This window comes from Phalaenopsis equestris, unplaced genomic scaffold (assembly GCF_001263595.1).
Source record: "Phalaenopsis equestris unplaced genomic scaffold, ASM126359v1 Scaffold219149, whole genome shotgun sequence".
Classification (NCBI taxonomy): Eukaryota; Viridiplantae; Streptophyta; class Magnoliopsida; order Asparagales; family Orchidaceae; genus Phalaenopsis; species Phalaenopsis equestris.
The window spans coordinates 147372-173635 of record NW_018237541.1 but is presented as its reverse complement, the minus strand read 5'-3'; the positions used below and the strand labels follow the sequence as shown (position 1 = coordinate 173635).

Genomic DNA, 26264 nt, shown 5'->3' with positions numbered 1-26264 from the left:
TTCCGTTGCCGGGACTCGAACCCGGGTCTCTCGGGTGAGAGCCGAGTATCCTAACCAACTAGACTACAACGGATTTGTAGAAGGGTGGTATATTTGTAATTTTTATAACAAATATTTAAATAAATTATTTATTTTTTAAATATTATATACTTTATTAGTTTTTCCACATGATAAAAAATTTAAAAAAAATAAAAAAATAAAATTAATAAATTTAAAATAATTTGATAGTGATATATAATATTTGATTATAATTAAAATATTACACAATATAAAATAATCTTATTGTTAATTCTTTTTGTCTAAATGATGCAAATTATGCTATTTAAATTCTAAAACCTACAAAGAGATTCTAAACTTGTTTTTAAAAATTAAAGACATAATAGAATTTTTGAGATGATTACATACAGGCCATCTGAGATATTGATATTTACAAATTAAGTGCCCGTGTATTTTTTTTGTTAAATTACTGAAGTGATGTATTTACGCATGTCATGATCAAAATATAGAGAATTTGATAAAAAAATGAAAATATTGGTTGAAATTTTATTGTGAATTTTGATATTCGAGTTTGAATTTGTAAGATGAATGACATTGGCTGGTTGATTTGTAAATAGAAAATTTCAGGTGGTCAATTTTTATAAATAATGAAACAAATATATGCCCCAAAAAAGAGAAATTTAATTTAATTTTACATGCATATCACTCATTTCTTATAAGTTTACATATAAAATATCTAAATTTCAAATATATATAAATGAGGTGTATTTCAATTTTTAAAAGTTAAAATGATGATATATATATATATATATATATATATATGTGTGTGTGTGTGTGTGTGTGTGTGTGTGTGTGTGTGTGTGTGTGTGTGTGTGTGTGTGTGTGTGTGTGTGTGTGTGTGTGTGTGTGTGTGTGTGTGTGTGTGTGTGTGTGTGTGTGTGTATATATATTGTAATATGAAAGATTTGAATCTTATAAATATAAAAATTTAAGTTTAGGAGCAAGAGGTTTAAATACATGAGAATTAGGTCTTATGTATGTAAATGCCCCTAACTTTATTGATTTTTAATGATAAATTATTTTTAGCAGTGCTTCTTTGGGAACTTAGGGTGCGTTTGGGGAGGCGATGCAGTGGCTGTTTGGTGTCGTACCGTCGCTTTTTTTACTTTGGTAAAACTGTGTTTTGTCTACATTCTCAAAAAGCCTGTGACCTGACTTTATAAAAGAATTAAAAAACAAAATTGTAATTGTCGCCGCAGCTTCTTCTTTAATAACTTTATTGCTGCTTCTTTAAACAGCTGCAGTTGTCCCAAACAGATTCTTAGTGTCTGTTTGTGATAACTCCTATCTGCTTTGCGTTTCAGATCGTCATCATAATTCTATTTACGGATCTGCTTTCTAAAAAGTTATGCAAACATAATTTTCTAAAAAAGTTGTTTTATTCACTACACCCTCTAAATAGTCAAAATGTATAAAATTATTGTATTAAACTTAACAATTGATAAATAATAAAGAATGCAAATCATAATGATTTTAAATTTGCTTCATGAAATAGATTTCTAAAGTGACTTCATATTGTAATTATGGAAGGACTTATAATTACATTTTTGTCCTCCCATTTTAATAATCATTACAAAAAAACCGAAGTTAATTTTTGAACAGTGATTAATATTTAAATATATAAAGCATCATTTAAGCTATTTTAAGCAAGTAAAATATCTAATAAGATCACTGAGAAATGAACATGAAATGAAAAATCATAAATGTTAATAATAAGTCCTTAAAAAGGGCATTTACATAAATATCTCTCAATTCTTATCTATTTACATATCTAACTCTTAAAATGTTACACTTTTACATTTTAGACCCTCAAATCTTTTATAACACGTAAAAACATTACACTTTTACATAGATACCACTCAATTACATGTGTTATTGTTTGTTATTCATGTGTTATTGTGTTCTGGGAATATTCTAAGTGTTATAATAACACAATAACACATCAATAATACTTGAATAACACACAATAACATATGAAAAACACACAATAACACCTGAATAACACGAGGGGAATATTCCCTTATGTTACCGGGCCGATCACCTCCATGACGTAATTTCATTGGACTCTGCACGTAACTCTAACATATTATTTTTTCATGCCACACTTTTCTGACAATAAAAAAGGTTTCTTCTAAATTGAAAAAATAAAGAAATATCAAATTTATTATGGGAGGCAAATTAGTAAAGATAAATTTTAAAGCTTTTGAGTTTACATTTCACTTAGACTTATAATTCCTACTATGAACTCATAACTTGGTTATTAAACTCCCCCAATAGACTCCAAAAAGCATTCATCATTATAAAAATGTGACCAACTCATATGGTATATTTGCAATTTACAATTGTCAAAGCTTCATTGTTTTTCTTAATAATTTATATGGCCAAACTCATACCTTTGACTTTGGCCCCTTCGATTCATTGACTTAAAAAGAGAAAATTAAAGTTTCGGGGTTAGATGTGTAATTGCATAAAAATTGAGCGGTCTGTATGTGTTAAATTCTTTTAGGATATAGGATTTCTCTGACATTTTGTGAAAAATAATATTTTAGAAGGAAGATGTGGAAGAAGATGATTGATGTGTTGCTAGAACACGAATTTTGATTTTCTTTTTGAAATTTTTTGGATTGCAAGAAATAATTCAAAGGTTTTTTTTTTGGTTTGATAAAAAAAATTATAAAATTCAATCCCATAAGAGATACTACGTCTGTTCATAATTTCTTAATAAAAATATTGCGATGTGGATGTCAGACGATGTCATAAATAAGAATAAACGTATGATAAAAATATTGTGATGTGGACATCAGATGTTGCCCTAAGTAAGAATAGACGTGGAGTTGTAGTTTAATTCAATCCCTTTGGTAGATAGACTCAGGGTCTGTTTGGGGCAGTTGTAGCTTATTGAATAATCTGCTGATAAGTTGATTAAGATTAAAGGGCAGTTGTAGCTTATTGAATAATCTGCTGATAAGTTGATTAAAAATAATTTGCTGATAAGCTAGGTGCGGTAGCTATTACAAATTTTTATTTTTTTTTGGAAAAGCCAGACCGCAGTCAGAAAACTCCCACCGCACCTAGATAGGTGCGGCGTGAAAACGTTGTTTTCAGCATTTTAAAAATTCATATGCAACCAAAACGCAGTTTACTCAAACAGGCGAGATGCATTTTCAAAACGCCGCCGCACCAAATAAGTTGTCCCAAATGGGCCCTCAATTCGACCACTTAGGTGACTATCTCGACATACGAACTCAGTTCGACCACTTTGACATGTGAGCTTAATTCAACCCCTTCAACAGATGAGCTCCGTTTGAGAGTGAGTACTCACATGTAGTAGGTTTGTTAGAGTTTGAGAGTACTAAATTGTTTCAAGCGACCCTTCTTTGAATTAAAGCAATTTAGGTAAGTTTGGCGCAACTACAGCTTATTAATAAGTGGTTGATAAGCTGCTGAAAAATAATCAGTTCTTAAAAAAACTATGGTGGCTATTGCAATTTTTTTTTTTTTTTGAAAAAGCTAGATCGCAGCTGAAAAATTGCCATCGAACCTAGTCAGGAACAGTGTGAAAATGTTGATTTCAGCAGTTTGAAAACACATCTTTTTGAATAAACTACCAGAACACAATTTACCCAAATAGTCCTGGGTGTGATTTCAAAACACAACGCACCAAAGAAGCTCAAGTCAACAAAAATTAAATGTGCAAATCTTGAGTTTCCAACATTAGCAAACCTTATAGCCCTAACTCTCACCATATGAATGCCAAAAAAACATAAGAGAACTTTAAAAAACATGAAGAAAGAACTTCACCTCTTTGTTAAAAACATTCAGAAGTTCAATAAAAACCCTAACTTGATAGAAATCTTAAAGAAAACTCCTTATAAAAGCTCCAAAAAGTAACTTTTATCACCACTTATAATACTGCAAGATTTATATTCTTTTGTGAACATAAATCTTAAAATTTCTATCCCAAAAAACTCTTCCCTCTCATAACTTTCTTCTCATTGCCTATGTTGCTCCAACACCTAAGAAATCAATGAAGGGCAACTTCATCTCCTCTCTGTCATGGCTGGTCACTGTTTCTGCTGCTGAAGTTTCAGACTTCCCATCAGACCAACCTAACAAATTTCAATGGAAAACAATACTGAGATCAATCAAAATCAAATATAAATGGTTTCTGTAAAGATAAATCTTGAGATCAAAGCTCACCAATGAGTAATGAAGGTCCTGCAAATCTATAACTGTTGAGGAAAAGAGAAAGGTGGAAGCTTTTTGAGCTACTGAACTCATCCCTGTAAACATTCTTCTCCTCCATTTTTACAGAGGAGACGAAAGAAGAAGATGAAGACTTTCTCCTTTTATGAGCATCAGAATTCTCTCTCTGTCTTCTCGCCATTATCACATGCCACTGATTCTTTACAGCATTATCAGTTCTTCCTGGAAACAGTCTGCAGATGAGCGCCCATTTGTTGCCATAGAACTTGTGAGCTGAGAGAAGCCTTTCTTCTTCCTCCTCAGTGAAGGCCTTTCTGTTTATTCTTGGATCCAACTGGTTAAACCATCTTAATCTGCAGCTCTTGCCTGCAACAAAGTTTGTTTAAATTTCTGAATTTTAGCCTTTTAAGCTCACTTTCTATCTAAAAATTCAAAATTTAAGCATTTTTTTTATATATATTTACCATTTTCTTTTTCATTTTAAAGCTATTAGTGTTTGCATTAAAAATCTCAGTTTTAAAAAATACTGATATTCATTGGAGGTATAAACAGCATTAATTGCGGAATTCTGACACCGCTTATTGGCTTTTAAGCTCATTTTCTATCCAAAATCATTAATTTTAATCGATTTGTTCAATATTATATTCCTCTCTATATTAATAAAATAATATTACATCAATCTTAAAGCAAATCTCTTCCCCTAATTCATGGGAGAATACCATTAATTAGAAATAATTTGCAGTTAAAAATCGTTTTTTTATGCACAAAATCAAAATTTGAAAGTAATGGATAAATATTAGTGATAAAAAAACCTGATCTTCCATCAAGCTTCTCTGCAATGAGATTCCAGTTTTGAGGGCCATACTGAGCAACAAGCTCCTTAAGCCTAGCATCTTCTGCAGGTCTCCAATGGCCTCTCACACAGAGCTTCGAATTCACACCACCATGCTCCCTACTTTCTATCTCCTCTCCGAGAAGAGCTTCAAGCCCCCAACTTTGCCTCTTCTCCTTCTCCTCAGATGGAGAAAAAGCTTCATTGCTTCTTGCACCCATATCTAAACTGAGAGGATGGAAGCAGAGAGAGAGAGAGAGAGAGACAGAGAGAGATGAGAGTGATTAATGAGTTGTTTCAGTTTTAACAAAGGAAGCAGCTTTAGCCTTGCAGTTCGGAGGCAATGAATGCGCTGAACTTCGAGGGAGTTGCAGGAGTAGAAACAGGGGAAGGGAGGAGAGAGAACAGCATCGGGAAGCGTAACACTGTCTCTCTCTCTCTCTTCTGTGTTCCCTTCAGTTTTCAAAGCTTTCTGCTCGGTGTGGTACAGAAGAGAGGATTAAAGAAGAAGAGAGGTTTGGAAGGGCAGCGCTCGTGTGATTTGGGAATATGGTCTGTTTATCAGATCATATGTAAGATGCTCTTTCTGTCTGGTTTGTTCTGTAAAATAATGCGAGAAATATAAATAAGTAATTAAATATTATACGATTTATATGATTTGGCATAAATTTATTTATAATCCTTTATATATTTAATTATGATATATCAATTAAGAATGTTTTAAATATAGAAATTATCATATATTTAAATCTCCTTAAATTAGAAAAATAATCATATAATTAGATCTACTCAAATTAGATTATCTAATATCGATCTTCATAATACAGAGATTTTTAAATTTACAACTATTGGATTTTAATACTTTTCATAACAAACTTCTCCCATCTCTAAGTTTAAGATAAGTGAGAGATGATTAAAATGAGCTCCAACATGATAACGACTGTGCCAAGATGATTGCTTACACACCCTTCTCTCTCGAAGGGATCAACCTCTAGTAATTCTTCAAAATATCAGAATGTGTGATTAATCTTGAGCTCGAATGTTCGTCAAGCTTTTATAGAACATAAACTTTTGAACTAGTAGTACATTTGTGAGTATGTCTGATGTATTCACCTTAATATATATCTTTTTCAATAAAATATTATCATAATCAATTAAGTTTCGAAGATAATCTTACCTAGCATCAATGTGCTTGGAATGAGCATGATGAATTTTTGATCCAGAACATCACCAGAGGCAGACTCAGTTAGGGTCCAATGGGGGAATTGCCCCTCTCAAATTGAAATTTTTATTATATAAGAGGGAAATTTAGTCTTTTGCCCCTCTTAAAAATATCCATCTTGCATATTTCTTTTTCTTTCTTTGCCTTACCCCGAAAAAACGAGGCTGGTTCCCCCCTTGTATCACAATTTAACTATCACATAAGACTGCCAGAGACTCGTGATCAACTTCCAAGTCATCCAATAGACCTTGCATTTATTTCGCTTTCTTCGTTGCCTCTATGATTATTATGTACTCAAGCTCCGTAATAGACAAAGTAACAATAGACTGAAAAACTGATCTCCAACAGATTGAACCTCCTGCCAATGTGAAAAAAAAATCGATTGTAGACTACCACCTATCAATATCAGCTGCATAATCTGAATAAGTATAACCTACATATAAATCAGTAATAAATGTATGTCTTTTAAACACCAAGCCAACATCAACAATTCCTTTAATTTATTTTAGAATATTCTTCACAATGTGCTAATGAATCCCTTTTTTTATCATGCATGAATTTGATCGCAATATCAACAACTTGTGCAATGTCTATTTTAATATAAATCATGCAATACATCAGATTTTTCACTACACTAGCATAAATAACCGATCACATATATTTTCTCTCATGATCATCTTTAGGACACTGATCTGAAGCCAACTGAAAGTGAGATGCAATGGATAGACTCACAGCCTTGCTCAAGTCATTAACCATAAACTTCTTCAACACATTTTGAATATTTGCTCTTTCCAAAAGCCAACCTTTTCTAGGTGCTTTGTCTCTGAGAATTTTTATGCCTAGAATTATGTGAACATTATTTTCATATATTTTTTTTATCTAAATATTTTAAAATTCAAATTTTTTTAAAGTAATTTTTTCCATCACAAGATGTAGTTTGAGATAAAGCCCATCAAAACTTTTTTATACTTAACAATTTATTTTTATCTTTGTATGTCTTAAACTTTTTGTTTTTTAAATAAAAACAATATTTTTTTTATGAAGAGTTCATTATCAATTTATATCATGATGAAGATGTACATATAAATTTTAGGTTTAAATTTTTTAATATAGGTGAAAATATATTCATATATAAATGATGAGTTGGCACTTACCTATCATCTAAATACTTTAAGTTGAACATAACTTTGAAAATTATATATTTAATTCCTATATACATACATACATATACATACATACATACATATACATACATACATACATATACATACATACATACATATACATACATACATACATATACATACATACATACATATACATACATACATACATATACATACATACATACATATACATACATACATATACATACATACATATACATACATACATATACATACATACATATACATACATACATATACATACATACATATACATACATACATATACATACATACATATACATACATACATATACATACATACATATACATACATACATATACATACATACATATACATACATACATATACATACATACATATACATACATACATATACATACATACATATACATACATACATATACATACATACATATACATACATACATATACATACATACATATACATACATACATATACATACATACATATACATACATACATATACATACATACATATAAGAGATATATATATATATATATATACACATACAAAACATATATATATATATATATATATATATGTACATACATACATACATGTATGTATAAGTACTATTCCCATACTTCTCTTAAGCAAGTAACTCATAAGTTTTTTTGTCATATTACTTAAATGTAATTATGGTATTGATTTTCAATGAATTAAATACTTCAATCCTTAATATTTTAGACTGGAATTTTAATTTTATTTTTAATCTCATACATATTTTATCAATAAAATTTTTAAACTTTACATAATAAACTATGCATATAATAAGAATGCAAATAAAAGTAAAAAAAAAAAAATAGAGGTGTATAAGCACAATATTAACTCAGACATAGATTGATAGTGATCCTCTCGCTGAGTAGTTGACCAAGCAAGTTCGATGAGGACACTCGGCGAGACATTCGTCCCTCGTGAACTTAAGTGAATGTTTAATAAGCTCATATTTTTTTCCTTTCACTCCGATAAGATTGTATTTCGGGCATGCATGAATAACGAATAATATAGTATAAATGAACAACGAAAGAAAATTTTCATATTTATGATCAGAGATCTAAAAGTGACAATCTACTCGTTCATTCTCCTCGTACGAAGGAAGACGAAATATTAGCCCTAGTATCGATGACAATCCCCAGCTTCGATGGTCAAAACACGCATATGCTTTATTGGTGATGACGAATTTTGATATTTTTCATGACATCAAACATCGATGTCATTGGTGATAAAGAGTGGGAATTATTTGCGACTATAGGCTTTAATGTTATGAGTAATGCAGTATCAATGTGTTCGATGATTGTGAATGTTAATGTTATTGTGGATATTAGATGTTGATGTTGTTAGCGATGATTGATTGCAATAATGTTGATGATGACAAGCATTACTATGTGTTTAATACAAGGAAATAAGAATATTTTGGCCAATTTTTTTCTTTATATTTTCCAATCTATTAATGTAAATACTCAATAGCCCAAGTCATTGCATTTAATTTTGCAATTGAATACCATAGCATTTAATAAATTAATAATTAACATTTTTAATATTTACAACTGAATTAATTAAAATTTAAAAAGACAAAATATTCCTGATTTTATTATATATATTAGTGGGTATATATATATATATATTGCAAATCATGCAGTTCCTAAGCTATGCTTGTTAGGCATGGAAAGTAGCAATTATTGGCCTGAAGAAAAATCAGCTTATTATTTTAAAATTAGTCATTAGCCCTCAATTAAGAATTAATTAATCAAAATAAAAGACTTAATGACAAGTGATTAAGAATAAAAACACTCTCTAATACATTATTTTTAACCCTAGAACAGCCAAGATTTTGGCATGCGCTACTTTGTTAATAGAAGGTGGGACCCACTAAGGAGATAATGACCCATGGACTGGTCAAGAGACAAATTGGCAAGTATGATGCACCATATACAATTATTATTAGTCAATATCAAAGGGGATGGATACAAATAAATATTTCATATGTATATGAAAGCATGTACAAAATAATTATATATTCGCAAAATTATAAAGTGTGAAAACTTTTAATTATAAATGTCGCGACATTGATGAAAAGATCGCGACGTTGATGTATGACAGCACTTAGAAAGAAGAATGAACATGCGTGCTTGCGAATAATAATTACCATCTGTGATAGTTGTCCCTCCCTAAAAGGAAAAAAGTATTACGTCTAGATTTCGGATGCAAGTTACGTCCGGCTTACGACTGCGATCCATTAGAGGTTTTTTTTTTTCCTCTTCCGCTCCTTTCGGTGAATCGCAACCATTGTCTGGATGTAATATTTTTTTTCATAGATGGACTAGTTTGCCTTCTGGGGAGACAAACATCTAGGCGCTTTAGCAGGTAGGCTCAGTTCATCCAACTTCGACAGGTGGGCTCAATTCTGACACTCTGGTATGTGGGCTCGGTTCTGACAATTTGGTAGGTGGGCCTAGTTAATGAAAGTGGTCTGATTTCCGAAAATGACGCATGAGACTCGAAGACTCGTTGGCCTCCACTCCATGTAAAAACCTTGTTTAAGTATATAACTATATTTTGTATACATGTAGCAAGAGTTGTATTGTTAAAGATTTTAGAGCTATGTGTGTAAATATAAAATTTTAGGTGTTGAATATGTAATTATATAAAAATTATGCGCCACGTATGTAAATGTCCTCTTTTTAGATGCTATATGGGACATTTACAATATTTTATATTTTATATCAAATAATATGTTATTATGCTTCTCCTAATAGTGAGCTGGCTTGTACGCATAAATTTAAGTTCGAGCCCGAGCTCTATCCCGTTTAATTAATTAAGCTCAAGCTTGAGCCGAAGATGGCTCGAGCTTGACTCGACTCGTTTGCCAGTGTTGTTGTTGTTGTTTTTTTTTTTTTTTGAAAAAATAAAATGAAGTGTTATCCCTTGTCATTTGTATTAAAGTACTTATCCCCTTTATATCTCTCTATATACTGTCTTATGCCCTCTTTTAATATATAATGTATGATCTTCGTTTGAATTTAATGTAAATTAAGCCGAACGAAAAAAATAGAATAGCAAAAATCCAATTTTCTCCTCATTCCATCTCTTTCTCGACGTAAATCTAGATTTAATAAATCAGACTATTATATAGATTTAGCGGATTTAACTTCGGAAGAAAACACGTCAAACGGATTTATATAAAACACGACAAAACCAAACAATAATCCGGATTTAACAACCTCTGGATTTGATAAATCGGGGTTCCCTAATGACAGACCCACATTATTTTCAGGTCATTTCATTAAGAGTCATTAAACAATTTTATTCTATTTTGTAATTTTTCCTAAATTTTTAACATGCATAACATTCAATTATTATGTATTGAACCGTGTATTTCACTTTTAAAAGTTAAAATAATGATATTTTTTTTATTTAATATGATATTAAGAGATATAAATGTAAAAAAAATAAAATTTAGGTGTTAAATTCCTAAATACATAAGAATTGGGTCGTATGTATGTACATACCCCCCCAAAAAAACCTTATTGTAATACTCACCATTTAAAGATTTTTACACGTGCTAAGTCGAAACGACGACGACAACCTAATCCTAATGAATAACTCAATATCATGAAAGAACACAGTTCTTTCATATAGGAGTCAACATCATAAACATGTTCCCCATAAAATAAATGAAAGAAAATAAAATACAACGATAATAATTTACGAGTTTGCACTCTCAACTTCGTTCACATGCTAATAACATTAAGTATATGTGAAGCGAAATTAGGATCATAAGTGTTCGACTGTGTAACACATTGGTTGGAAACAAAATAACAAATCTCATTATGCTGGATTTGAGCGCTCACCCTGCCATCGACGAAAGCATGCATTAGTAAGGTCCAACTTGAAGGTAAGCAAATGTTTTGAGCATAAATAGTCGGTCTCGAGAAGTTTCTTGGGCAAGCTTAATATTCAATGATTCTCTAATGAAGAAGATAGCTTTGATAAAAAGCGGTTATATTTTATATTTATATCTCCTAAATCTTTCATATTAAAAAAGAAATACTACTATTTTAACTTTTAAAAGTGAAATACATCTTTTCATGCAAAGGCAAGAAGACATATATAAAAATTAAAGTCTTGGTGTTACATATGGAAATACATAAGAGTAGAGTTGATAATGGAGTTAACTAAAACATTAGTAAGAAATGCAAATCTTATTACTGAAATAAAATAGAGATTACAACCAACACATTTGGAAATAAAAAAAATAACAAAATGACACAACAAGAACTTAAACAAGGGCATAGATCAGGGGTGATGATGTTGCGGTTTAACGAGAAATAATGGTAGGGTGCGTCAGTTGATCGAATGACAACAAGTTGGGGCAATTGACGGTGGTGTGGGAGTGGAGGCCTGTGGTTGCAGGGCGCAAGGGGCAGCAAGGCCGTAGCTGCGGCAAGGCTGGACGGCTACAGTTGAAGGGGATAGCAAGTAGGGAAGATGTAGCAAAGTTGAGAAGGCGCGGTAGTAGGGGGCACCGGGGAAGAGGCTATGAAAGATGTAGCGGCGTGGGGTTGCGGAGGACGAAAAAGTCGATGATAAACACCACCTCGTAGTGCTACACTATTAATAGGAGGCATATCAATGACACTAAAGACTAATTTAAGAACAAAAGTTCTGCCTCTCTAAATTCATCAAAGTTCATGCAGTAATGATGAACTTTGATGACATCCGGTATGTCAAACATTATCTTTGAACTTTGATGACATCCGGTATGTTCATCATTCTCAGACTCTGCGACGACGTTAAATTTGTTAAGATGATGGATCCTTATCAACCATGATCGGCTAAAAGATGTATTCACAACATGTGTATGACAACTAATTGACAACATTCATATGATATTTTCATTACCATAGAGTGTCAAGGAGTGGATGTTCAACAATGTCATATGACAATGTGTTAGCCTCATGCAACAATCATGAATCAATGGGACGGTTATTATCGAACTAACAGAGTCCGTCGACGATCCATCTTGATAAAGTTATCATTTTTAATGTATAGCCTATGGGTTAGGCTAGCTAGTAGTATGCTTGTGAATAGAGCATGGCTATTGATCATATCCATCAAGCATCTAAACAATCATTTTTACATGCATATCATTCAAATCTTTAACAGCACATCAAAAATACCGTAATCACTAGTCAAAAAAAAATGTGAAATATACCTTTTCATGCATAGATTTATGACACCAAGAGGTTGAAAGTGTAAATATCAAAATTTGGGTGTTAGATAAGCCAATAAAACAAAATTGGGTGGTATGTAAATTTCCCATTGCATTAGTTAGGTAAATATCATGAGCAAAATGTAAGGATTATTGTGCATAGTGAATATTAAGAATGTAAGAGTTCAACCATATGATTCTTGAAAAGTGTGCTTAATACATATCAAGTGTATTACAATTTACAACATGAACCCTTAATGCTTTATTATTAGAGGTCTACAATACTTGATAAATAGAAAATGCACTAAGTGAATAAAACCTTATGTAGAAAAGCAATCTATTTAGAAAAAAAAGGACTAAAATCCATAATAAAAATAATACTTATTACTTAATATACTATACATGGGTACTTTCAAGTAAATTTGAACATCCGGCCTCTTTAATGAAGAGATAGGAGCACGGTCTACTAATCTAGTTTTAGTTGGCTGCAAGTTGAATTATATTAAACTATCATCTAAGAGTAATTTTGCCTTTTAGTAGCCTAAGGGCAATTTCATCTTTTATTATGATTATTATTATGAGGTATAAATTAGTCTAATATGTTTAGGTTCAGAGTTATGCTTTGAGATTGTTTCCTTGAGTCTTAGGGGAGAGATTGCCTACCTCTCGAATTGTATGTGTTTATCCTTTTTGCATTAAGAGTTGTCTTGCTTTGATTTGTTTTTGACAGAATAAAATCTATTACTTTTTGTCCTATGTTTTGTGGAAAACTCGTCGAGCTCCTATCAAATTATTCCTACAACAATTATCAAGGTTGATAGCCCTAACCAAAAAAGAAGAGTTCACCCCTTAATAAATGAATTTCTTTTTTTTTTTTTTTGCTTGATAAACTCATCCTATGTTACTTTTGCAGCTCCAATAAGGTTGACAAGAGAACCTGCATTCAGAGACAACCACATTGATATTGAATTTCTTGATGGTTGGCGTATCTATTAGCTTCACAGTAGTTTCAAATAATTGTTCTAAGTTTTACTTTTTAAGGTTAATTTTATGGTCTTTCTTTTTGTTAGTAAGGTATATTTGTTTACTTGATGTTAGACAATTATTATTAATATTGCTTTAAGGTTAAGTCTCCAGTTCTGTTGTTGCTTACCACTTTCTAGATTCAAGTTGAGAAAGTCGCAAGTAAGAGTGTTAACATTTGACCCGACAACTCAACTCGACTTGCACTTGATTCAAAAAATCCATGTTAGAGTTACCCAAATATTTTTCGAGTCAGGTTCGGGTTATGATTCCCAATCTGTTTGGGTTGAGTTCGGGTTGACTCATCAACCAGAAATCAATCCACTAACCCAAAAATGACCCGCAAATCCTAAATTAAACTGAGATTGACTCGAAATCAACCAAAATTTGTACTAAATAACTATTATGTCTTATGTTAAACAGATTATATGGGTCGAGTTCGAGTTAGTGGGTTGAAGGTGGGTCGTTTTGGGTTGAACTTTCTAACCCATTTAATATTCTGGTCAACCAGTTTCGGGTTAGGTCAATTTCAAGTTGAACTCCAAACCAACCTACGAACCCAATTTGACACCCCAAATAACAAGTATAGATCCAACATAAGAAATTCTACACTCAACAACAACAAAGAAGAGATGTGGATTAAAAAAAAAACAAAGAGGAGGAAGAAGAAGAGATGTGGATTAGCAGCAAGTAAAGAACTATAGATTAGCAACATAAGAGTCCTAATAGGCAAAATCCACTATAATTCTTAGAGATAATCCACCACATCCTTTCATTCTGGCTTGTAAATAATTCACTTCGATGACTTGTGTAGTTAATGGTTCTCTAAAAGATCTAAGCAAAGATGCTTAATTTCTTCTACATGGGCTCCAACAATAATTTCTGAACTTCTATGCATTTAAAACGATTATCCACTAAAAGGAAAACTACAAATTAGTTCAGAGAACCGTACTTCAGGTTAATACAAAGCTCCAACAATGAATGTTTTGCACACTATCAGGTTTCATTTTGCAGCAAAATTGGAACAGAATTTTCTAAATAAATTACTATAATTGATAAAAAACTTCTATAAAAAAAACATAGATCTCAATGTAAAATGAATGCTGAAGAAAAGTTACCTGAGTTTCTATGAGAAGCACCGTAGTATAATTAACCATCAGCTCTATTTCACTCTTGAGAAAATTGAGGGGGACCTCACTGAACCAGAAGTCCTACATCTTATGAGTAAAGTGCCAAAATGGTACACTGACTATTTAAATAGTGTCATTTTAGCCCCCTACTCTATAAAAATGTCAAATTAATCTTATACTCTTTTAATACGAGTTAAAATAGTACTCAATTAAAAGAGTCTGAGGACAAAATTGACATTTTTATAGACTTTAGGATTAAGATGGCCCCTTACAAAGAGTCAGGCCCTCTCAAGCAACTTTATAAGCCTACTATTTTCTCCAACTACTTGTTCATGTCCTCTCCTGTGCCCTCCATACTGCTCCATCTTTCCATTTTTTCTATCCACTCCAAATCCATCAAAGAAAGTTGTTGTCTGTAGGAGCATCTACTTCTTTGGCTTTCATGCATGAGCCCATCACTGTCAGAAGACCCCACTGGAAGATAAGATGCTAATCATGCCTTACCTCAACTTAAATGATGAAAGGAATTCGAGTCGAAAGGTGGTTTTGGAGAGAAGCTGTAACTTTCCAGCCATTGTTTTCAAGCTCCCAATGTTATGATAGTGCTGAGAAAAAGACATTGCAGAGATTAAAAAAAAGGACATCTTTATTTTCATTTTGGATATAAAGCGTGAATAAATAAGTAACTCTTGTTCTATTGATGAAGCAAAGTTTAGTATAACCAAAGAGCTAATTTACTGAAGATTATCTCTCTTAAATTGAATGTGATACCAGAACTGCAGGCTATGCTCTCTGCAATAATTTACGTTATCCAACATTTTTTTTGGGAAACTTACAAAGCTAGCATGCAATTCTTATATATTTACATATCTCACACCTAAACTTCCATATTTACAAATTAGAACTTCAGTGCTTTATATTTCACTTCTAAAAAATGGTAATAGTGCTATTTCTTATGTGATATTATCATATGAATGATTTGATTGCAATATGTGTAAATATGAAAGTTTAGGTGTGAGATATGTAAATACATGAAAATTGTGTGCTATGCATGTAAATGCCCCTTATTTTTTTTTTAGAGTGATATATTAGTGCTGCAACTTTTTTCTTCACCAGGTTATCCTATTTGGGTATACTTAAAAAAACAAAACTTTCCACTTATGGGAGAATCTACAGTTGTATCCCACTCTCAGCCCCTTGTGAATTTAAAATTTATATTTTTACCTTTTTGTTGCAGTGGGACTTAGTGATTCATGGTGGTTCTGCAGTTTGGATCCTCTTATCTTGATTTCAATCTTGTCTCCATGGACAAGTAGCATGAGGGTAAATTTAGTATTATTTTTTTTAATGAAGTTGGAGAAAATTTCATAGTAAAAAAGAGCTGATTTTCATAAATCAGTAATAGGCATGTAATTCTTTCTTCACCTGTAACTCACCTGCATGCAGTAGCTCCTGCTTTAATTAGGAAGAATTACATTACATACTACTCAATTATTTACAAATCTAACCTCTAAACTTCAATTTTTTTACATATATATTACTTATGGATTAAAAAGTGTATTTCACCTTCTAAAAGTTAAAATGAAGGTATTTTTGATGTAATATGAAAGATTCAGGAAGTATAAATGTAAAAACCAAAATTTAGATTTTAGATATGTAAATTCATAGGAATCGAGTGGTATGTATGTAAATGCCTTTTTAATTAATAGTTGTTGAAATTCAGTTCAAACTAATTATAGTTCCAACGTTTGTGTATTTTTTCCCATACAAATACTTCTTCCATATACTTAGTTATATCAACCTTATGCTTATTAATCTAATTTTCTTTGTTACGAAAATGACCGTGTGTGTGTGCGCGCGCGCAGGTAGGTTTAGACAAAATGAAAGAGAGAGAGAGAGAGAGAGAGAGAGAGCTAGGGAGATGAAGGGAAACTTATGAGTTATCACTGACTTATTCTATGGGGCCAAAGTGAGATACATTGGGAATTGTCCAGTGCTGTTTTCTTCCATCCAACTCCATATAAGGATCAGCTCCAGCTTCTCTTTGCTACACACTATCTCTTCTCCTTTCTCCTCCCCTCGTCTTCATTTTCCTTCCTGCAAGTAGAAATAAATTTCATGAGAAAAACATTGAAGTTTCCTACTCATCTATGGCTTCACATGGAGCCACAGGAAGTGTGGTGCAGCCAAGGATGACTTGCCGACCTTCGAAAAAATTTCTTATTCATGATGACTCTCTCTCTCTCTCTCTCCACCTTGAGAGAAAGTATAAGGGAGAATAGGCCATTACGAAGAAGTGGGCAAGTTGTCTTTGGCTACATGTTACTTCCTTCTCCCCATGTCAGGCTTTTTGATGAAACAATTCAATCAGAGATCTGCAATATCATTGGAGACTCTAAGTTTTTGTTGATCAAATCATGTTCTTCAACTTAGCAAACATATTAGACAAGGCAGATAGTACTTCTTAAGTTAGAATCCATTTTGTTCTTTTTTTTTTTTTGCTGTTCTTGCAATGCTGTTAATACTGCTCTGACTAGAATCCTTTTACTTTTTCGAAGTTTACATACATAACACAATTCTTTTGTATTTACATATCTAACACCCAAATTTTGATATTTGCACTTTACCACCGAGGTGTCATAAACCTATGCATGAAAATGTGTATTTCACTTATAAAAAAAAAGATAGCAATTGTAATATTTTTAATGTGATTCTAAAGGTTGAGTGGTTTGTATGTAAATATGAATTTTTAGGTGTTAGATATGTACATACATGAAAATTGTGTGGTTTGTATATAAATGCCCTTTTTTTTATCTTTTCTTCTCTACGTTGGCTTTATGTAGACTGACTTATATTTATTTCCAGTGTTCTTACTGCTTTCACTACAATTTATGTTACCAAGCTTCTTTTATGATGCAGTGTTAATCATCAAATTAATTTGTCTGCAGCATTTCCACGAATATTTAATTTAGACTATTATTTATAATTCTTTAAAACAATATAAATAATCTGAGCTCATTGTGTAATATTGTTCTTCTTAAGTGTTTCAATGTTCTATAACTTCAATTTGATACAACATAAGCATGCTAATGCCTTCAACATTCATTGTTTTCTTTCAATTCTACTTGAAAATAGGGTCATTTACATACATAGCACACATTCTCATGTATTTACATATCTCACACCTAAACTTTCATATTTACACACATGCCACTCTAATTTTTAATATAATATAAAAAATAGCACTTTTACTACTTTTTAAAAGTGAAATACACAATTTCATGCATAGGTTTAAAGCACCAAAATGTTATGTATGTAAATATGAAAGTTTAGGTGTGGCATATGTAAATACAAGGGAAATGTGTGCCATGTATGTAAATTTCCCAAAAGAAATTCTCCATTTGCTTTCAAATGTTCCAATTTCTCAAAATCAAACAAAAGTTTCAGAAATCACAGCTGATAAACATTATCAAAGTAACAACTTGACTGTTGTCTTTTCTGAAGAATTGTGTTTGCTAAATATGCTGTGATCCCACATCTCTGACCAGTGGTACTGAATTTCTGTCAGTGAAAGGGATCTGTCACATGTGTTCATTGATTCTCTTGTTTGTAGAACGATATGTGAGAGGGAACCTTAAAGATTTAAAATTTTTAAAGATAAATACTGGGCTTAGTTTGTATAATAGAGAAATTTAATTAATTATTTGATTTTGTTATAATAAGCCTGTTTTATATTCCATTCTTCAGTACTCAATGAAATGTGGAAGAAGAAAGACCAAATGGCTTGCCAAACAAAATAGAGGAAGAATGACTCATTAAAGCTGAATAACAGTACTCATAAGGTTATTACTTTTATAAATTGGTGAGGGTTTCTCTACATGTGCTGCCTATAAGAATCATGTAAATATAAAAAGTTCTTTTTATTCACACGTTTCAGTGTTAAAAAATATCAAATGTAATTTAAAAATTGTGGATGACATGATTTAACTAATTCTATGATGTTTAAAAAGCCTCAGTACTTCAGAAATCATTTTTTTTAATGCAATCAAAATTATCAATAAAGAATTATTAATGTATTTGATTATCATCAATAAATTTGTTGTTTATATTCAGCTCGTATTTGATTTGATAGTAAATAAGCAAAATTTTTCAGCTTGATAATGGACTTAACCACCATAATTGGTGTGAACAAAATTTTTGAGAGAATTAGAATTAAATAATATTTTGGTAAGTCTTCATTCAACGGCATTTGTAAAACTTGAAGTATTCATTAAATAATGTATTCTACTATGTGCTAACTAGCATTGAACAAATTAGGATCATGAACTGATTTATACACGCTTATTTATTTTAAGGATACTTTTTCTATCATTATTATTGGGATTGTAAAAATCCTCGTTTGATCAAGAAATAATTTTTTGAAACAAAACATGCATCTTGGACCATTTAAATCCATTCATAAAAGTTGAATATGTTATGTTGCGGAGCCTGTTTGGAACACCGACGAGTAGCAGGTATTTGGGCGTACCAACGCACGCACTAGTGCTAGCTTCCACTCAGATAGAGCACCCGACGCCAAAGAGTCAAAATATGGGCACCGCTCAAAGAGCCTGGGGGCTCCTGCGCCCCCTTATGGGCGCCTAAGCGCCCAATGTTGGTGCTGGGGCGCCCACTTTAGAGTGCTTAGTGCTCAGGCGCCCAACTCCAAGTGTCCATGCGCTTGGAGCAATTAACACGGGATATTGATTTAAGTACCGATTTCAAGCGGCGTTAAGTTTTTTTTGTGTGTGAATTCTTCCTTCATGTTATTCCATTGTGCTCCTCCCAGTGAAAGTGAGAAGAGTCGAAGAGGTGGATTTCAGTAATTCGGTGTGATTCTTGCGTTGGATTAGCAGAAGAAACAGTCACGAAGTGAGTTTGAAATGAAGGATTTAGGTCCAACCAGAAAGATCTTCGGAAATGACAAGAGTGCAGGAATACTAAAGTTGTCTTGGGCAGAGTATGTTGAGAAGATCCTACAGTGGTTCAACATGAGTGATGCAAAACCAGTTAGCACTCCCTTAGGTAGTCCCTTCAAACTTCAAACTATATAAGGAGCTATCACCTAACTCTGAAGTAGAGCAATCATAAATAGAGAGAACTCCATATGCTTTAGAAGTTGGAAGTTTGATATATGTAATGATTTATACCAGACCAGATATTGCATGTGCAGTGGCAGTGGTCAATAGAAACATGGACAATCTAAACATGCATCACTGAGAGGTGGTAAAGTGGACTCATGTATTTGAGGGGAACGGTCAATATGCACTTTGTTATGGAAATGTGGGGATCAGTCTACAGGGACTAGTAGATTCATATCTGCTAGCAGATGTGGATAACAGAAGTACAACGGGGTATATTTTGACATTGGGGAACACAATGATGAGTTGGGTTTCCGGGTTGCGGAAGATTGTTGTACTTCAACTACGGACACCAAATATATTGCTATCACTAGAGCTAACAAGAAGATGATTGACTACAGAGTTTCATGGTAGTATTGGGCTAGGAGCAGGTGATTGGAAAACTCTGCAGTGATAGTATGAGTGCGATAAAAAATACATTTAGCTAAGATATCATTTCATTTGATCTCTTCTAGAAGACGAGCAGTTATTCTTGGAGAAGATACACACAGCTGAGAATCTTGCAGATATGTTAACAAAGTAGGTGATTATTGAGAATCTGAAGTTATACTTAGCTTTAGTTGAGTTTTATGAAGGTGAAGATCGGGGGTGAGCCATACCACGATACGTGATTATGAAGGCAATTCAAATGGAGTTGTAGGTACGGAGGACTGTACTCGGTGTGATCAGTCTCCAAGTAGAAGATTGTTATGTTGTGGAGCCTAATTGGAGCACTCGCGAGCAGCAGGTGTTCGGGTGAATCAGCGCCCGCACTTGTGTTGGTTTTCTCTTAGACAGAGAGTCAGACACCAATGCACCGAGCTATGGGGGCTGCTCACATAGTTGGGGGCGCACTTGCGGCCCCTTAGGGGTGCTTAGGCGTCCAATGTGGGCGCTGGGGCGACTCCTTCTAGAGCACTTAGCACTCAGGCAGCCAAGTCGGGTGCCTATGTGCAAAAGCAGTTAACACGAGATTTTAATTAAAGTCCTGATTTCAAGCGGCATAAGTTTTTTTGTGTGTGAATTGTTCATTTGTGTTCTTTGATTGTGTTCCTCCAGATGAAGGTGAGAAGAGTCGAAGATGTGAATTTAGAAAATTCGGCGTAATTCTTGCATTGGATTAGCAGAAAGAAGATTATGAAGCGAGTTCTGTAAGTTTTCTTGTGTATAGAGAAGAATTTGGTGTGAGTTCTCTGTAAAACTTCTTTGATTTCATAGTATAATTTTTCTGGTGGTGTGGCTCCATGGTTTTTTATTGTTCTCGGGTTTTTCCATGTTAAATTCCTGTATTCTTTTCTAGTTTTATTTGATTGTGCTTCCATTTAAATTTTGTTCCAATTTCTCTCGAATTTGCATGATTATGATATTTTGTGGTGTGATTTAGTTTCTAATTGTTCCTAAGCCACAGTAAAATTGAGAATTGTTCATTATATTCTTATTAGAAGAAACTCTCAATTTTCATCTCAAAATTAATTTGAGAATCAAACAAATTATGAATGCCATAGATATATAGGTAAAATGACTATCTCGTAGCAATGAGAAAGTTGTTTTAAAAAATGCATATTTAAATCATGCCAAAAAAAATCCTATTTTATTTAAAGAGGAATGAACTAATCAAAACTTTAATTTGGTTAGTTTGGTTAATTTTGAATGAACCAAAATATGGAAAATTTAATTAATAAACTTAGTTATCTTCAGCTTTAATAATATATTTTAAGAGGAATACTAAATAAAATTTTGCTAAAATTTAAAATTTCATCAAGTTGAATAAATGTTATCCATGTTGATCTCTCTGGCACTTGTTTATTTTGTTCATAAATTTTATTAGTTCAATATTTAAAAATATTAATATTTTGACTTTTGGTTTGTCGATTTTGTAAAGAAAATTTTAAGCAAATAACATCAAATAAAAAAACTACAATTAATAATTGAACCGATACTTCAACAATCAAGCCAAACCAACCAAATAATATTAATTTTGTTTGCTTTTTGGTTTTATCCAAATAGTGCACACTCAGATTCTTTTCTCATAAGAGGGATTGTCTTGATCACCTCTATTGTCTATCGAGTTTGGGGTGTTCAATCCCCTTCTATAAAGAATGAGACTACCTAACTCATTTAATTCTTTCTTGGTGAATGGTATGAAAAACATAGGGGTAGAGGGAGAAAGAATATATACTATAGGAGGATAAAAGAAAAAGAGATAGGAGAAGGGAGGATGACAATATTAAATAATAAAAAAAGAAAGTAGAAAGGCAAAATCAATTATTTTAATTTCTCAAATCATAATACTCTAATATAAAAGTTCTTTCTTTTATAGGCGCATGACTCATTGGCTAGAAAGGAACAATTTAATGGTTTCATAAATAATAAAACATCGGATATGTCTTTCATAATTCATACTAATACTATAATAATTATTTATCTTAATAACTTCCTCTATGAAGGAAAGTGTCCTGATTTCCCATCCATAACAATACCTTTGAACTCCCTTTATTAACCCTCTAAGGAGACTGATCAGTTTTTCTTTAATGTCTTTTGTGGCCACTTGCATTGCTCTATCACCGCCTTCAAGATATGCCATCTCCACCCCTAGGGGATAGCAAATTCATCCAACTTCAAAGGATTTCACATCTATACCATGCAACTCTATCACCTCATAAAAGTTATGTTGTCTCCACCTCTAGAATAGAATCAATCGAATCATCTTAAATTCCTTGCATGCCCTTCTTGCGTGGTTTGACATTATTTTTAGATGGCGTCATCTCTACCTTTGATGGAAGACCAATTAAGTCATCTTTAGTCGTCTCCACAACCTTTGCAACGTCACCTTATCACCACCTTTAGGTCATAGCACCTTCACCCTCTGTGAAGGATCAATTTGACCATCTTCAATAGACTTCACATAGTAACACCTTGTTTGTTAGCTCAGGGTCGTGTCACATTTACCTTTAAAAAGAGAACTAATACAATTACCTCAATTTACTTCATGGACTTTCTTGTGTCATAATCAATAGAGAAACTTGGAGTGGCTATCTTTGACCAAATATGTATTGATGCTTCCTTTGAGTTCAAGAAAAGTTTGCCTTTTGTAAATGTCCTTATTAATATTAAAGTTAATTCAAGTGAGCTTACATTCTTTTTATGATTTTTCATATAAGAAAACATATGTCTCATGTCTGTTCACTTCTCTGAATGTGTGTATGATATTATTGACGGTTAAGACAATAAAAATATTTCTATGTCGGCTCAACTTCTAGCATACAACAATTAGCTAATATGGATGTTTATTATCATTTTAGTTCATGTTAGATGAAGTAATTATGTACCATGTTGCCTCACCCACAACTCGAAAAAGTTTTAGTGTGCTAAGACAAAGAGAAATAGAGAAAGGGGGAGAAAAGGAAAGCTTAAAAACCCATATGGTTATATTACAACCAAAATCTTGTTGTCAACTCTATTGCAGATCCATTAAGTACAAAAATGGTCAGATAAAACCAGACCACAATGTGGGATGTAATGATTCATAACTCATTACTTAAAGAGCACTGTACATCTCATCTGATATCTTCAATCTCTATAATGTTAAACTCAATAATCATGTAAATCATGGCCAGACATAACCAACTCTTGCAGAACTATATAAACATCTTCGCAATTCTTGAAAAGGATAATTTATCACACTTTGGCTTTTGTTAGCAATGCTTTTTTGCAACATTGAATTCAGATAAATTTGAATTAAGTGAAATTTGAAGTATAAAAAGTGTGCAATGGAAGGCCATACCTTGCACTGCACGGCATATTACGAAATGAAACCTTCCTCCTCTAACACGCCTTCACAAAACCTTGGAGCATACCAATTGATCTTTAGGTTCATCTTCATCTCATCAAGAACCCCATATATCTCCTCCAATGAAGGATGGAGTCCATCCATGGACGTAAATTCATGAACTTTGCCATCTAATTCAATAGAACTCCCTCCAGGAACTTTAACAACTCCCCAATCCTTCATAACCCTCCTCAATCTTCCAGCATCATCCCAGTTCCCGTGTATTGCATGAATATTGGATAATATAGAATAGTTCCCACTATTTTCAGGCTCAACTTCGATGAGATGCTTCAACGCCTCCTGGCCAACCTCAACATCGCCTACAATTCTTGAAGCAGACAACAAAGATCCCCATATAGCTGCATTAGGCTTAAAAGGCATTTCTCTAACTTGATCCCTCGCCTCCCTTAAGCAACCGGCGCGACCAAGAATATCAATCATACAACCATAGTGCTCTATTTGAGGCTCAACATTATAAAATGATTTCATTGAGCTGAAATACCTTCTTCCCAACACAACATCACCAATGTGGCTGCAAGCTGATAGAATGGCTATAAAAGTAACACCATTCGGTTTCACGCCTTCGCTTTCCATTCGATCAAAGAGTTGTAGCGCTTCGCTCCCAAGCCCATGAAGTGCAAAACCAGCTATCATGGAAGTCCAAGTAACAATACTCCTACTCTTCATGCTTTCAAACACTTCAAATGCCTTCCATATGTCACCTGCTTTAGCATACATGTCAATGAGTGCATTACTCAGCGGGATGGTCTTATGCAAGCAATGCTTATCAATGAAACTATGAATCCATTCACCTAAATTCAGAGCACCTAACTGAGCACAAGCTGAAAGTGCTGACAATGATGCTACTTCATCTGGCTCAATGCCATCCTCGACCTGCATCCTACGAAAGAAGACAACCGCCTCATCAGCACGATTCATTTGTGCATATCCTGCGATCATCGACGTCCACGATATGAGATTCCTTTCAGCCATTCTATCAAACAGCAAGCGCGCACTCTCGGGATCACCAACCTTCGAGTAACCTGCAACCATTGCATTCCAAAGAACCACATCCTTTTGAGGAATTTCGTCAAACAGGAGGCGGGCGTCACTGATACATCTGCAAGCAGAGTACATATGAACAAGACCAGTTGAGACATGAATGTCGAATTCAAAACCTAGTCGAACAACCTGTCCATGAGCCTCTCTTCCGACGTCTGCGTTGGATAAATGTGCAGCAGCCTTCAGCAGAAAAGGAAACGAGTAAGTGTCGGGTCTAAAACCTGCGGCTTGAATCTTGTTGAACAAATCAATGGCGTCTCTTGCTGAATCCGACTGAGAGAAACTTCTGATCATTGTGTTATAAAGATGAAGATCGGGACTTGGTTTGCATTGAAAGAGCGTAAAGGCGTAGTCTTTGAAGCCCAAGGAAGAACACACATGGATGAACTTGCTGAGGAGGAGATTGTCTTGATCGAGGCCACGGGAGAGCATAAAGGTGTGAGCTTGGCTTATCTGGTTGAAGGTGGAGCATTGATTCAGTAAAAGGGTGAGGTAATGAAGAGGAGTAAGGTGATGGGTTCTATTCCTGGTGTGATGACTAGGGGAGAGGAGACAAGAGGAGATGCGTCTCAAGCTGCATCGTTGGGACATGGATCGAGGCTGAAGCTCCAAAGATGTCGTTTGAGATTTCATGCCCATAATAACAACAAAAATAGGACTTAATTATTTGGCAAGAATAATAATTTTTCTTCGTTTTAGATTGCAGACGGCCTTCTCCATTTCGACGACGAGTCTCTTAAAGAAGATTCGCCCAAGGATGAAGCTCTTTCAAATGAAGTCTTACATGAATAATACTTGATTAGTATGTATTTACTAACACCTAAACTTCAATTTTTTTATATTTGACGTCTTCCCTATGCATTGAAAGTATGTTTTACTTTAAAAATTAAAATAGTGGTATTTTTATATGATATGAATATTTGATTGTTATAGATGAAAATGAGAAACTTGTTTGGTAACCCTATTTCCAATGCATTTTTTTGTCTCTATTTGGGCCCCTTTGCATTCTAAATTCAAAATAGTGGATGGCATTAAACATCTTATTCTATGTTTTAAATGTTGATCAAACCATATGTCAGCCATGATTAACACTTGTTTTTACACTGAAATCTAAATCTAGAATGTCATTGATCATATGTTGTTTTCTTCAAGAGAATAGAAATTGGCTCAAACATCATTGAATCTTGTTCGAATGAATTGATTTCTAGTGATTTATCTATGTATAAGTTGGTCTAGTTTATAATGAATATTATCTTTTAAGAAATCTAGGTTCAATATAAATTTAAGTTTGACTTTATTTAATGATGATTTCATATAT

The 26264-nt window shown here is 33.1% G+C and overlaps 2 protein-coding genes and 1 non-coding gene across 8 annotated transcripts; all 3 read right to left on the bottom strand.

The window, feature by feature from the left end:
* On the bottom strand, positions 1-73 carry TRNAE-CUC. Its single transcript has one exon. It is a non-coding gene; the product is annotated as a tRNA-Glu (tRNA).
* Positions 74-3810: 3737 nt separating this feature from the next.
* Positions 3811-17145, bottom strand: LOC110037384 (transcription factor MYB56-like). Its single transcript, XM_020742022.1, has 4 exons — positions 17131-17145; positions 5076-5539; positions 4258-4629; positions 3811-4166 (listed from the first exon to the last, which is right to left on the bottom strand). Exons 2-4 carry the CDS (start codon positions 5314-5316, stop codon positions 4057-4059), a joined length of 723 nt encoding a protein of 240 aa, XP_020597681.1. The 5' UTR covers positions 5317-5539; positions 17131-17145; the 3' UTR covers positions 3811-4056.
* Positions 11046-25603, bottom strand: LOC110037383 (pentatricopeptide repeat-containing protein At5g56310). Of its 6 annotated transcripts, none has more exons than XR_002295325.1 (4): positions 23840-25603; positions 16848-16993; positions 14885-15501; positions 11046-11383 (listed from the first exon to the last, which is right to left on the bottom strand). XR_002295325.1 is itself a non-coding variant. In XM_020742021.1 (2 exons), exon 1 carries the CDS (start codon positions 25583-25585, stop codon positions 23858-23860), a length of 1728 nt encoding a protein of 575 aa, XP_020597680.1. In that variant the 5' UTR covers positions 25586-25603; the 3' UTR covers positions 16803-16993; positions 23840-23857. The 6 variants fall into 6 exon arrangements, 1 of the variants encoding a protein (XP_020597680.1); XR_002295326.1 differs by having other exon boundaries at positions 16875-16993; XR_002295328.1 differs by lacking the exon at positions 11046-11383 and adding an exon at positions 11396-11499.
* Between the last annotated feature and the right edge of the window lie 661 nt (positions 25604-26264).

Coding starts and splice junctions, on each gene's coding strand:
- LOC110037384 (XM_020742022.1), bottom strand. CDS start 5,316: ATGGGTGCAAGAAGCAATGAAGCTTTTTCTCCATCTGAGGAGAAGGAG. Junction 4,630..5,075: donor GAAGCTTGATGGAAGATCAG/GTTTTTTTATCA, acceptor ACTTTGTTGCAG/GCAAGAGCTGCAGATTAAGA. Junction 4,167..4,257: donor AGGACCTTCATTACTCATTG/GTGAGCTTTGAT, acceptor GAAATTTGTTAG/GTTGGTCTGATGGGAAGTCT.
- LOC110037383 (XM_020742021.1), bottom strand. CDS start 25,585: ATGGGCATGAAATCTCAAACGACATCTTTGGAGCTTCAGCCTCGATCC.